This window comes from Phaseolus vulgaris, chromosome 9 (assembly GCF_000499845.2).
Source record: "Phaseolus vulgaris cultivar G19833 chromosome 9, P. vulgaris v2.0, whole genome shotgun sequence".
Lineage (NCBI taxonomy): Eukaryota > Viridiplantae > Streptophyta > Magnoliopsida > Fabales > Fabaceae > Phaseolus > Phaseolus vulgaris.
Window position 1 is genome coordinate 37,197,798 of NC_023751.2, and position 14,507 is coordinate 37,212,304.

General features: G+C 29.2%; 1 protein-coding gene across 1 annotated transcript; it reads left to right on the plus strand.

Annotated features, from left to right (window-relative positions):
• The first annotated feature begins 1,382 nt into the window (after positions 1–1,382).
• Positions 1,383–3,652, plus strand: LOC137823165 (ethylene-responsive transcription factor RAP2-3-like). Its single transcript, XM_068628317.1, has 2 exons — positions 1,383–1,945; positions 2,710–3,652. The coding sequence occupies exons 1-2, from the start codon at positions 1,756–1,758 to the stop codon at positions 3,243–3,245; spliced, it is 726 nt and encodes a 241-aa protein (XP_068484418.1). The 5' UTR covers positions 1,383–1,755; the 3' UTR covers positions 3,246–3,652.
• The last annotated feature ends 10,855 nt before the right edge of the window (positions 3,653–14,507 follow it).

Here is a 14,507-nt window from a genome sequence, read left to right on the forward strand (position 1 = left end):
GAGAAGGGGAGGTTCATCTGCACAAGATTTTGTGATGTTTAAGTTAGTAAAAATACAAAAGTAAAGATAAATTTTTAACATATAGCTAAGAGTAGTATAAAATAGAGTTTAATGTGTTCCCATGATAGAGTAATAATCTATTTATAGATCTTTTTTGACTCAGACTATTAAGGAAAGCATTGAATGGTTATCATAAATGAATTTTATAACAATCCTTATTCGTAATTGAGAGTATATACAGACGTATAAGATGAGATTTACATTCACTTATATACATGTTGTCAAACTTGTGCATGTGACTCTTTATTTATAGGTGGTTTGATGATAAGATCAATAAATTTTCAAATAAATTTTAAATAATTCTAATATCATATTAAAGATGAATTTTAAATCTAATTCAATCTTATAAAACCGACTTATAAAATAAAATTTCTATCCACTCCTATACTATATACTATAAATACTATAAAATGTATTAACACTATAAATACTATAAAATGTATTAATGCATTTATGTGTAATTGACGAAGAAGAACCAACTCAATCTAATCTTGTAAAGCTACGTAGGGGACCTCACATTCTTTGCAGAACTGCATGGCGGTTGATTTTTTTTTTTGATTTTTTTTCCATTTTCTGAAGCATTTTCATTATAATTTCATATAAATCGGTTAGGATTTGATGCATGCAGTTTGATAGGTTTCATCTCAGAATCCTTCTTATCGTTTTTGCATGAATGCCATGTCAAAGATCTTCTGCAACTTCTTTGTTTTCTTCTCCCTCTATCTTATCTTTTTATTTTTTACCTTCTTTTCATCTCTCTCTTACCTACACTCACCTACATTACATCATTATTTACCTTTTTTTTTTATCTAATTTCATTCATGTTTTGTAATATAGTTAAATGATAAATCTAATATTTCAAAAACCAAGTTGAATTATATTTTATGAAAAAACGTGATATCATCATATTATTTTAAAATATAGTTTAGAAATCTCATAACAAATTAAATTAAATTCTACAGTTATAATTTTAGTTTACAGTTCATGTATAATATTAAAATTAATATGTTACCTCGATAAATGAGATTCACATAATAATCTCATAACATATTCTTCAAGTCTTAACACCCAACCAAATTATAATAATTTCACCACATTTAACTCTATTTTTTTTATTTTCATAAATATGTATTTGAATTTTTATTTTTTGACGCGTTCAGTCGTTTCCCTTTCAAGTGATACTAGGATGAAAGGAACAGTGTAAAAAAGTTAAAAGTGATTTTAACCTAAAACAGCTTTTACGGTGGTTGGTAAGTGATTGGTTGATAGCAGTAACGTTCCATCAATGGTGTAAAGCGTTATTAATGCTAACTTCGAGGGTCACACTTGAAGCAGACGTAACTCCAAAACGCAGTGGCCCCACCACACTCACACACCCCAGAAGCGCGTTTCATCTCTCTCTGCCGTTAAATCCTTTCGACGCGCGTTAAATCCGTCTCTACCCAAACAAACAAGGCGCAGCACCGTCTCCACTCGAACCAAACACGCCCCGCCACGTCACCACCCCTCGCTCTCCACCGTCTGATCATCACGCAACCATTTGTGATTCAGGTCGAGGTGGGACCCACAGCGTACGCCAGAACCACGATCTCTATATAAACTCACACGTTCTTCATCTTCTCTCTCACTTCCTCTTCTGATGTTCGTCACGAGACTCACAGTGCCATTTCTTGTTACTTCTGTTCTCTGAACAAGATGTGTGGAGGTGCAATTATTTCAGACTTCATTGGTGTCAAGCGTGGCCGCAACCTCCCCAAGCAGCAACTCTGGTCGGAGCTAGACCCTTACTCTGACCTCCTCGGCTTCGACTACTCCTCCGCCACCAACGCCGCCACCGCCGCCGCTACTTCCAAACTACCCCTCCCCGTAATCCCAGATAAAAAAGGTTGGTTTTTGTTACCTAGTCTAGATCAAGTTCAGTTTTTTACACCTACCCACCTACCCACCTACCAGTTTATCTTTTTCTTATTGTTCTAGGTTGTTCCATGTGCCTATTCTATTTCCCCATGTACTTTTCTGTCTGAAATTCTGTCATCCAATCAATTATGTTGTTTGCTACTGTTTGAGTGGACATAATTCAAAATAAACTTCCTTTCTTGTCTATTTATTTTAAATCCAAAAACGCTTTCTTTTCATAGTTTGTAATATGAAGATTCTGCTTTGAGATACTGATTTTTTTAATATTTTGGATAACATAACATGCAATCGAAAAATAAGATATCTTTGTTGTGTAGTGGAGTTGCTACTGATCTTCTTTTTCTGAATGTATGATGAAAAGTAAGCTGAAGTTAATCAATCCATTGGGGGGTCTCAAAAAGAGTTTTTTTTTTTTCACCTGTGGGGTTTGGTAGATAAAAGAAGTTGTGTGTTGAAGAAGTTAGAGAAAATGGAGTGAAGTTGAAGCTTTTCACCAATTTACATTAAAAAATAAGAACACGCGAGCGTTTCTTTTCTTCACGTTTTTCCTTGCAGTTGAATGGTAATGGTAAAGAAGAAGAAAAAGGCAAAGTTTATTACAACTTTATGGTTTTTCTAAAAGCAAACTTTATCACAGAAGACGCAAACAAAAACAGCCATTAACGGTAGAAGCTTGTAAAATGGCTGCAAAAGCTTTCACTTCTTAATACATTGTTTGTTTGTACGTGGCAGTGGAATCATGTGAGAAGAAGAAGAAAAGTGTGGGTGCTGCAGCAGCAGCAGCAGGGAAGAAGAGCGAGCGTGCTCGCAAGAACGTGTACAGAGGAATCAGGCAAAGGCCATGGGGAAAATGGGCTGCAGAAATAAGGGACCCACACAAGGGTGTCCGCGTCTGGCTCGGCACCTTCTCCACCGCCGAGGAAGCCGCCAGAGCCTACGACACCGCCGCCAAACGCATCCGCGGCGACAAGGCCAAACTCAACTTCCCCGCCGCCACTCCGCCGCCCTCCAAGAAACGCTGCCTCAGCCCCGACCTCCCCCAACAGAGCAGCTCAGCCTCCACCGCACCGCCGCCTTCCTCAGCCTCCTACGGCGGAGACAGCAGCGGAGGAGAGGAACTCGACCTGAAACAACTCGAACTGTTTCTCGGCTTGGAGAACGAGCAGCTTCTGCCCAACAATGGTGTCGAGTGGGACAACGGTTACATGATGGATGACTTGTGGATGCTCGACGACGTCGTTGTGACCAACCATGACCTAGTTTATTAGAACAAGAGAATAATAACATGTTTAGATAAACGTTTTCCTTAAAAACTTGTATTAGAGGAAACAATAAAAACAAAACAAAAATTGAGTTTTTTTAATAAATTAAAACCGGCTTATGTGAGTTTTCACCGTCTACCCTTTTAAAATTAAAATACATAAGTTGGTTTTAATTTGAGATTAAATCTCGATTTATTTTTATTGTTTTCTTCTCTTTCGAGTTTCTTAAGGAAAAATTATCGAACATGTGGGTGTTTTCTATAAGTTGTATAAAACTATGTTGGTGCGTTTTCTTTTAGTTGATGTCGTTTTTGTCTCTTCTTCTCTAGCTTTGGTGACTTTGTTCATTGGACGGTCGAATGTTTGAAAAATGAAGTCTATTATGATTCTAAATAAAGGTGAGTTAGTGTTTATATGTATTGTTTGTGTTGTATATAATATTAATGGCACTATTATATGGTGCCACTTTGTCGTTTTTGCAAACCTAGTTTATGATTATGGTGCATGAATCTTTCGATTGTCTTAAAATCCACGTTTTGTTAATTGTTTAAATAAGCCTACTTGTTAATTAATAATAATTCGTTAACTATTATGCCCACTTCATTGTTAAGTACTCCTTTCATTTTACTTTTTTTTTAAAGCTTGTTTATGTAAGAATTAAAAAAAATTATTTCCATTTTAATAAAATAGTTAGATAGTTTTTTTAAATTTATTTCATTTTTTTATCTGACACAATAAATAGAAAGGAATAAATTATTTTCAGAACGTGGCTAGTTATTTATGAATAATCTTGGGATTGGATAAGTTTGATTATGTACATTAATTGATTAGGTACACGAATGAGGTTATAAAATTTTGTTGAAATGCTTGAAATCGGGAACAATAAAATAAGATACCGATAAGATAACTATCATTCTTTCACAAACAGAGTTTAACAGAACATTCTATGAACTTTTAAAATGTATAGAAAATATATTTATGTGACCTTAGATAAAAAAATTTATTACAAATATACTATTTGATTTGTTTATTTAATTACAAGACTTCGTTTTATCTTTTATTTTCCTAAATTAAATATATTTGATTTTGCTCTGTTCTACATTTTTTTTATTTACTTTCATCTTTTTCTTTTATCGAACACAATTTTTAAAAGTTCTGTTTATAAAAAATTAAGTAAATTATAGTAGCAATAAATAGGCGTCTTGTTTGGAGTGCCACTTTTAATATTTAATTATTAAGTATGGAGATTGAAATGTTCATCCAGCACGAGCAGGGCTTGATTTTGTGCATGAAATGAGGAAATCACATTTGTCAGCAAATATGTGAAATGTTGAGATTTTTTTGTGACATGTGGTTCATATTTTTGAATATGCACTAGCATATTGTCAATGTTATTTTGATCTCTTCCATCTACAACTCTCTTATGCCTATGAAATCACTTCAAAGTCATTCCAATTTGCTAAGTTTTGTCCCCATCTACATGGACCATATATTAATATATATATATATATATAATAACTTGAAATGCAAAATTGAGATTTTAGTAAAATATGATTGTAATATTGCTATTCCTACTCTTAAAACATCGTGTTAGGATAAATCACCGTATTCAGATTCTTGTTTTTTAGAATTTTTTATCTTCATCACCATTTTACTTTTAAGAAATGTTTTAATGAATTAAAGGAAGAATGAGTATATAAACTGTCATTAGTCATGATTTGTGAGTAATTTAAGACTATATTGACATATTTGAACACTATAAAAACAAAGTAATTAAATATTTTTTATTATATATTAAAAATATGTAATATTAAAAGTTGTAAATATAAAAAACCGAATATTTTAAATACTTACTTATGAACTGTATATAAAATGTGGACACTTGCATTTTTAAAATTATGGAAAGCCTCTTTTTCTTTTTTTCCTTTTCTTTAATTTTATATTGTGTTTTTCAAACATCATTGAAGTTAAAATAGTAAAAAAATATATACATTTCTTTAAAAAAAATTATGCATGGTTGTTGTGTGATAAGTTATTGAACTGCCAACTACTCTTATGTTATCAATAAAACGTATATTTAAAAAAAAAATAGTACACTCTGATAGATACAAATACTAATAAATACTTAAGGAATATAATATTTTATTTTATTCAAATGTTGTGGATGTAATATTCATTAAATTACCTAATCCAGATAATATTTTATTTTATTTTAAGTAAAACCATTTTATTAAAAAAACATAGTTTTTTTGCTGTTCAAATTGAAGGTTGTTTTAAAGATGTAAGAATATGAACCTAATAAACAAAAAGTTACCACAACGTACCCAAAGAAAAAATATAAACCTTATTTTTTATTCATTTGCAAACATTAACGTTTTCACCTATAAAAATAAATTAACATTATTCAATGGATGTGAAAGACTCTAACTGTGACTAAATCACAACTCTCGTATAGACAATTAATTTCATGATTTGACTCAAAAAACAAAACCTGTGAAATACCTAATTTTCTAAACTTTTAATTGCAAAAAAAAAAATCACATTATTTAACTAATAATAGAGAAAGAAAAATAAATCCTTCCAAAAACATCAGTTTAAGTAAAAAAATGTGTGCCAAAAGAAAAATAAAATGATTGTTAATAGCATTTTTAAGTTAACCGTTCCAAGAACTGTACTTTGTCCCTTTTCACTAATTTAATTTGCTATCTCTTATTTAAATACTTAATTACCGTGTTACTCTCTTATTGGAGGATTGTATATATTTTAATATTTAAACCATAAAATACATTATAATAAATTTTATTTATTATGTCATTAAATTAGCAGATTAATTTTAGATTGAATTTATCATATTATATTATATTGTATATATATTATTGGATGGACGAAAGGTCGAAGGGTCGAATGAATCTAAAAGCAGACAATAAACATATTATTAATTGTAATTGAACCAGTTTAGTTATAAACTATAATTAAGGCACAATTGGGTCTCGTCTGAAATCCAAAAAGCAAGCCCATAACAGTTGAGGCTCGTCCCAAAGTTATAAATACCAGAGGAGATCCAGCGAATCTTTTCCTCTTAACTCATCGACCTATTGTACTCAGATTAACTTGAGCGTCGGAGCACCCTAGAAGCCGGGAGAACGAGAAGACAAATACAGAAGAAATCATTATAAGAGAAATCCAACCTTTTAAGAAGAGTATAATACAAATTTTTAAGATCAGTGTCCCCTAGTAATTCCTTAAACTTTTATAGGTTGATGAAAATATTATTCGACTTAAGTATTATTGTCTCGAATAAAATATGTATAGAAAAAAAAAATACTATTAACATACAAAATTCTTAATTAACAATATACGATTAACTATTATTTTGTAATTTATTTTTGTTGGGTAGAAGAGATTAAGAAGTTTCCAAGCATTAATATATCTCATTAACATATTTTTGTATTATGTTTGGGGGAAAACGCACTAAATGTGTCTTGGTAGGTGCACATACCAAACAAATGTTCCTCTACTCTACTGCACTTAAAGTAAACTCATACTATATAATATTATTTAGTTCATAACAATAGAAACATTGCATAATAAAGAAAAATATATATATTACTATATTAAATAATAATAACACTAAAAAAATATTAAATAATAACTCATTTTAAAGATTAAAAATAATTAATACATTAATTAACTTAAATATTATTTTATAAACTAAAATTATTAATATATAGAATACATTTTATTATTAATAAAATAATTATAAATTAATTTTAGAATTATATATAATATTAGTTACTAAAATTTTAACTATTAACTACTTTAAATTTTTAAAATTTAAAATAATTAATAGTTAAAATTTTAGTAACTAATATTATATGTTAATTTTTTAAAAAATATAATAATAAAAACTACTTTAAATATCAATATTTTTTTTTATAAAATAATATTTAATTTAACTAAATATTTGTATTTTTATAATTAATTGTTATTTAGAATTTTTTTTAGTTAAAGTAATTTACTATAAATATTTGAAATCACATAAGTAAAAAACGTTATTGAGAATATTAAATAAGGTTCTTTATATTTAAGTTGCAAACACCTATTAGATAGCACTATTGTAAATGTATAATATTAAAGAGTCTTTCTAAACTCTTTTTTTCTTACGATCTACAAATTACTTTATTTTTATTTTCAGCACATGCAAGTTCTTTTCCACACCCAACCAAAAGTTTGACAATATATCATTATCAAAGAAAACAAACTTTATGAGGAAAACTAGCCACTGCAGGTTGACCAGGGAATAATGAGTTCAAAAAAATAGGAATTGTATAATGAAAATCAAGCTAATATTACAGAATTTTTAGATGATTTTATTTTTTAAATAAATGTTAAGAAGTTATGATTTTGTTATTTGTTTGAAAAAACATTTGTTAAAATAGAATAATCCCTTAACTAAATGAGTTTCATTGATTTTGTCTTTGAATCTGGTTCACTCAGAAAACCTTTGGATCTTTACTCAGTTGACAGTTAAAAGCAAAGAACTTTTTATGCCCTCGTGTCTTCTTTGACTGTTTTTTGAGAAAATGGAAGAAAATGAAAGGAAAGAGAAGATTGAAGAGGAGGCAGCAGCATGTCAAGTATGAACAAGAATAGTTGAAAGAGTAACATGCACACGATAAGAATATAGTATTACAAAACTAGGTAAAATCTACTTAATAGGAAGCTTCGTCACCAAATAAAATAACTGACCAATATCTAAACTTTGTCAACATTCACACATGCAACTCTGCTTGATCAATACTTAATGAGTTTAGAATTTAGGGTTTAAAGTTTAAATTTAATTTGATATTATAAAACTAATCCATAAGATGTGAATTGCAACTCTTTATATATTTTGAAATATTACATTCCTCACACTCAGATCTAATAACTCGTGTGTGAGATTATATATAACAGGTGATCTGATAGTGGGCGGTCTATGTCTAACAAACTCTCAAACCCCTCATACTTAGACCTATCAACTCGTACATGAGACTATATATAATAGGTGGTTTGAATGACCTAAGTCCAACAAACTCTCACACCCCTCACACTTGGACCTGTCAACTCGTGTGTGAGACTATATATAATGGTTTTTTGACCATGATGGGGTTATTTTTTTTTTGTTTTTACCAAAATGGGTCTGTTTAAAAAAAATTACAAATTTAGGCAAGTCGTGCCAATTCGGCACGACTTCATATGTAGAAATCGTTCCAATTAGGCACAACTTCTACCATGTCATAATGAAGTCGTGCCAACTTGGCACGACTTTTGCCCTGTCATACTGAAGTCGTGTCAACTTGGCACGACTTCTGCCACGTCATTTTTTTATTTATTTTATTGTTTATATATTGGATAGTAAGTTATGTAATGTTAAAAATTAATTTGATACACAATTTTCTAAGAGTGTTAGTTTTAAGGAACAAAAAATTGGATAATCGTGTATGGATCATGTTTGACGGTAATGTAATACAATAACTTGATTATTTGATTAATTAAAAAATGAAGAAAATTGTTATTGAATTTGGAAATAAATAGATAAATGAAAAATTATTATATTTGGAAAATAAATAGAGAATTATTGTTGTGAATTTGCAAAATAAATAGTTTGAGAAGTAATGATTTTACAGAACACGTAATGATGAGAAAAAATTAATTTGTAACATTACATAACTTACTACCCAATGTATAAACAATAAAATTAAAAATAAAATAAATTATGACGTGGCAGAAGTCGTGTCAACTTGGCACGACTTCAATATGACAGGGCAGAAGTCGTGCCAAGTTGGCACGGCTTCAGTATGATAGGGCAAAAGTCGTACCAAGTTGGCACAACTTTAGTATGACATGGCAGAAGTCATGCCTAATTGGGACGACTTCTGCATATGAAGTCGTCCCAATTAGGCACGACTTGCCTAAATTTGTAATTTTTTTTAAACGGACCCCATTTTGGTAAAAACAAAAAAAAAATAACCCCATCATGGTCAAAAAACCATATATAATAGGTGGTCTGATAGCGAGTGACCTAAGTCCAATAAACTATCGTTAAAATAAACTATGAATGACATCTAAATGATTCTGATACCATATTAAAAAGTGAATTTTTAAGTTTAACTAAATCTTATAAAACTGACTTAAAAAATATGTTATTATCTCTATTATAGTATAGGTAAAATCTTCAAACATTAACAAATAAAATTCAATCATCCCAGTTGAAAAAAAGAATGGTAAAATTAGAAGGTGCATGAACCAATGCCCTAACTTTTGACCTCCCAACATTAATGGGACCCGATGCATAGTATAATTACATGCTAAAGTGACATAAAACTTCTTAAGTTGTTCAAAGGGTCGTTTTCATATGCAGTAGATTCCATTGTTTTCAATGATATAAGCAAAAGAAAGAAAACAAAAACAAAAATATGCACTGAATATGTTAGTGCCTAAAGATATTGATTATGCTTTCACGTTTTGCTATTTCAAAAAGGGATTTATGGAGTTATCCGTTCTTTAAAGTATATGTTTTGTTTAAGTATTAAGAGAAAAATTTAGTTGTAGTAGTCAAGATCATACAATATGCTAAGATACGAAAAATTATTTTATTCTATTTTAATTAGTTGTTTAATCAACACATATACTTACTTTATCTTATTATCTTTCTTGTCATGTTGGGTCAGTATAATATTCCCTCTAGGATTTGCTTAAAAAACTATTCCAGCTAACGATCTTATATATCATTTATATAATATATATCATTTAACTTTCTCCTCTAACCATATAATGTCTTTACACTAAAATGTATAAAATAAAGAATAATTCTTAAAAAATACAAGATATAAATGAGTTAAAATAGTAATATATTGTATTTTATTTTTCTGTATTTTCAAGAAAGTCAAAAGATATTTATAAGTTCAAAAAAAGTCAGTTCTTCTTCTTACCAAAAATGAACTCGAAAAATACAACTGGATGACTGCATAATCAAATTTAGTGTGTTCTTACTGACTTAAGTATTAGAGAGTTTGTTACAGGTGGACATATCTCTCACAGAGACCGACTAAAAGCCGTCCTCACTTTTCGGATTCACTTTTGGTAACAACAGTTCTTATTAAAATATTTTTCATTTATTAAAAATTGTTTTTTCTTGTTTTTTTTTTAAGTTTTGTTGTTTGGTGTTTGGACATTGTTTTCTTAGTTAAAATGATGTCTATTTAGACCTCTATTTAGGCTTTTGAGACAAAATGAAGTATTTTTGTTTCTTTGTCTTTTCACTTTAACCTACCATACTACTGTAGTTTGAAAGAGGGTGAAACCTAATAAAATATAGGTCAATTGTCTATTAAGAGTTGGTAGGAATATTATAAGCAAGACATAAGCAAATACAATTTTTATGCTCTCTTTTAAAATGTGTTATTTTCAAACTATTATTTTATATTTGGATTATATTTGGGATTTTTTGAATTGGATAACCCAATTATGCAATAACCATTATATATTAAATTGAATTTTCTTCACGTTGATTAAGATAATTTCAATCTTAGTAATTGTTTTTTAGTAATTGTTTTTTTTTACAACTCAGCTTGTCACAAAGATAGGATTAGTTGTTTAGACGTTATGTCGTGTTCTGGCTTTGCTGTGTATGACGCTTGGGTTTGGTACTTCAACCTGTTGCCAAAAACTTTTAACTGTATTTGGTGGGTTTTTGTATCTTGTCTGAATTTTTATCTTTGATCTGTAGTGCGATGTCTGTCGGCTTCCTAGTTGGCAGGGTATTAGGAAACTTGGTGTCGGGGTTTTGTATAAGGGTTGAGACACCCCTGAAGTGTCTTATTTAATTTTATTTATTCTTTGCTGATAAAAAAAAAAGATAATTTCAATCTCCTATAAGTTAGATGATGGGTTATGTATGTTGAACCCAATATTCAACTTGACCAAAATCATCATAGAAAATATTTATTGTTTCACAATTTAGTTATTTATTATTTTCCATTTTTTTAGTTTTGATACTTATTTTATAACTAATTTTTTTTTGCTTAGTTTGACATACATTATATATAGTGTGAAAGATCTTTTGTGTAAATTTCAGATGAATTTTAAAATTTATTTACAAGAAAAAATCGATACACTCATCATTTCTTAGCCATCTTCGTATGAGGCCGCTGCATCAGCTATTTCTAAGGGCTCCCTTTATCGTTCTAGGGCCATTTCTTCCTGCACCTTCATGCTTTCTTCCTGCACCTCCATTAAAAACATGCACCTGCATAAAAAAACATGAAATGACAATTATATTTTTTAATTTTTATATTTCGAATTTTAGAGTACAGGATGTATTTTTTGGATTTGAAAAATATATTATAAACTCTAAAATTTAAAATACAATTTTACATTTCAAACTCTACCATTCATAATTGGATTCAAAAATACATTTGTATTTGAAATTTTATTATTTGTAATATATTTTTTCTGAACTGTAAAATTTAGAATATAATTTTTTATTTGAAATTCTAAAGTTGGAATGTATTTTTCTAAACTTTAGAATTCGATTAGGAAGGTGCATTGGCATGATCGGATGACTCGGTGAGTCGACCAGAATCCCGAACCATCTGACCATTCGACCATGATAAGAAAGTCATGTGACGACACGTTACCGATCGACCCATGACGACGAGCCATGGGTTGACCAAGTTAGCAGGGCTAACCCATAATTAAGAGTTGTTTGGCGCAACCCTAAATACGAACCAACCTCATAATACGGCCTACCAACGAAATTAATGTAATATAAATAAACACAAAATCGAAGAACCAGATACGTCATTATTTACAGTACTCTGACAATCGAGTGCTGACACCCTGACTGACTTGATCGTTGGAGTGTCTTTTGCAGGTACCATCCCAAACTGTGTTGCCAAACGACTGAAAGGAGGAGCAAGACAATTGTTCTCTAGGCCCAACACCCGTTCGAGAACAGAAGATATTTTTTATCTTATAAAATATATTTTAAACTCTAGAATTTAAAATATAATTTTGTATTTTAATTCTATAATTTAAAAATTTTACGGATTATAAAATTCAAAAATGAGAAAAAAATAATCTGCCCCTTTTGTTGAAGGGTATTTTTGGAAAATAAAGAATTGTAGAGGTGCAGGAAGAAACTATGTAGGTGGGGGAAGAACTTGTCTTGTTGTAGTCAGTGTGGGCTCGTAATAGATATTAAGCCCGGCCCATCTCTACATAGTAAGAAGAGTAATCAATTAATACCAATTTTAACATTGTGCCACATTTCAAGGGGATTGTGACTTAGCACGATTTGCAAAGGACATTTATCTAAAATACTATTTTGTACTGAAAATAAATAAATAGTATTTGACTTAGTACAATAGTAGTATTTTGTTTCCAAAGATAAAAACAGATAATGTAATATTATATATTGTAGATGTACCCAAAATCCAATGAGTTAGTCTGTCCAATATTTAATATGCATTAAATAACAATACTTCATTAATAATAATAAGTACATGAACTTTAAGTTGTATGAATCATTGTCATATGAGTGCAAAATATTTAACTAATGCACCAACTTATCGAATATCCTTTAATATGTTTTTAATTATTATTAAATGTACATCTATTTAAAATTTGAATATGATAGAAAATAAATTTTTAATCCTAATTTTGTTTTTCAAATGGATTAGTACTAAGATAATTATTATCTATATTTCCATCGATCACCTTCTTTCTTTCACTTTGTAAAATAAATCTTCTTTCACAAGTCTTTACTTTCTCGCTGGCTCTCAGTTTGGATGATATCTGTAAAAGATACTTTGACGTTTAAGTAAGATTTTGGTGTTCGGTATTCAATGCAATTAATACGTGATGATGATGTATTTTTTTGAAACTCGTAACTATTTATATGATTATCATGAACTCATTATTATTGGATCAAATTATTATTGATAATGGTTAAAAACATATTACATAATGTTTAATCACTTTTTTAGGTTTGTTAAATCTCTGTTGAACTTAATGAATTTGGTCACATTGTGTGGTACCGATGGATACAAATTTATATAAAATTGATTTTGATTTAGAATTATTTTAATTGATGTAAGTTTCTTTCTTCTATGGAATTTGGAACCATGGCCATCAATTTATCAGAGGGGTTTCATGGATGATGATTTTATTATTCAGAATAGAAAAGGTATATTTGCAAAATAAGGCAAATTACTTGTCTACGAAGAGTTGTTTTATAATTTAAAATATTGTGCATAACTTTTGTGTATCATCAAAAGTTTTGATTCTAATTTTGCACTAATCAAACTAGTGTTAATACCACTGGTTAATCAATAATTTTAAAAGTGGAAAGGATAAGATTAATTTAAAACTATATTCATAAAATATTTATTAAGAACATAAAAAAGACGAAATTACAATCAAACACATATCTAGTTAATATTTTAAAAATGATTTCTGCACCTAATAAATAATTAATTTGACAACTTAATCCTTAAACTACTTCATGATTTTTTTAATTATATTACCAACTCTAAATGTTGTTGGACCTTTAATCCAACGTTAGTCTTATATATACACCAGTAATTGTATATTTGTGTAATTAGTTATGTTCAAGGGAAAACCTAATAAAAAGTGGTGTAACAAAATTTAAGTAATTTGAATTTTAAAGGGTACGAGACTAAAATAATTATATTTTTGTGATATGATAAAATTTTGATAATTTCAGCTTTAATTTTTAACTAATATGATTATCTGTTTATATTTTCAGTTTTGTTTTTAACCAAGAAACTAACAGGATCTACTATTTTTTTATGGTTAAAATTGCTATATCTTTTATTGTTTCATCACTCCTATTTAATTTGTTTAGATGCGATAAAATAAAATATTATGTTAGTTGGTATACATTACAAAATATTAGAGTATTTTGCATATTATAAATATTAGTGTTTTTTTATATAAAACTAAAACTAAAAAAAAAGAATTCGACCCTAATAATATAAAATATAAAAATCTTATCTTATCTTATCTTACACTTCCAACTTTTTATGCAGTAATTGTTTTTGTGTTGGTGATAAATGGAACATGATTTGCCAACATTTTGTAAATTGAAGAAAAGTAATGGTGTTTTGGTCAAATGCTCCACCATTTATTCACCAAATGAATCAAATTAATGCGCCACCATAGAATTTGCAACCTTCATTTCCCAAACAAATCCATTTTAGC

Coding starts and splice junctions, on each gene's coding strand:
- LOC137823165 (XM_068628317.1), top strand. CDS start 1,756: ATGTGTGGAGGTGCAATTATTTCAGACTTCATTGGTGTCAAGCGTGGC. Junction 1,946..2,709: donor CGTAATCCCAGATAAAAAAG/GTTGGTTTTTGT, acceptor TGTACGTGGCAG/TGGAATCATGTGAGAAGAAG.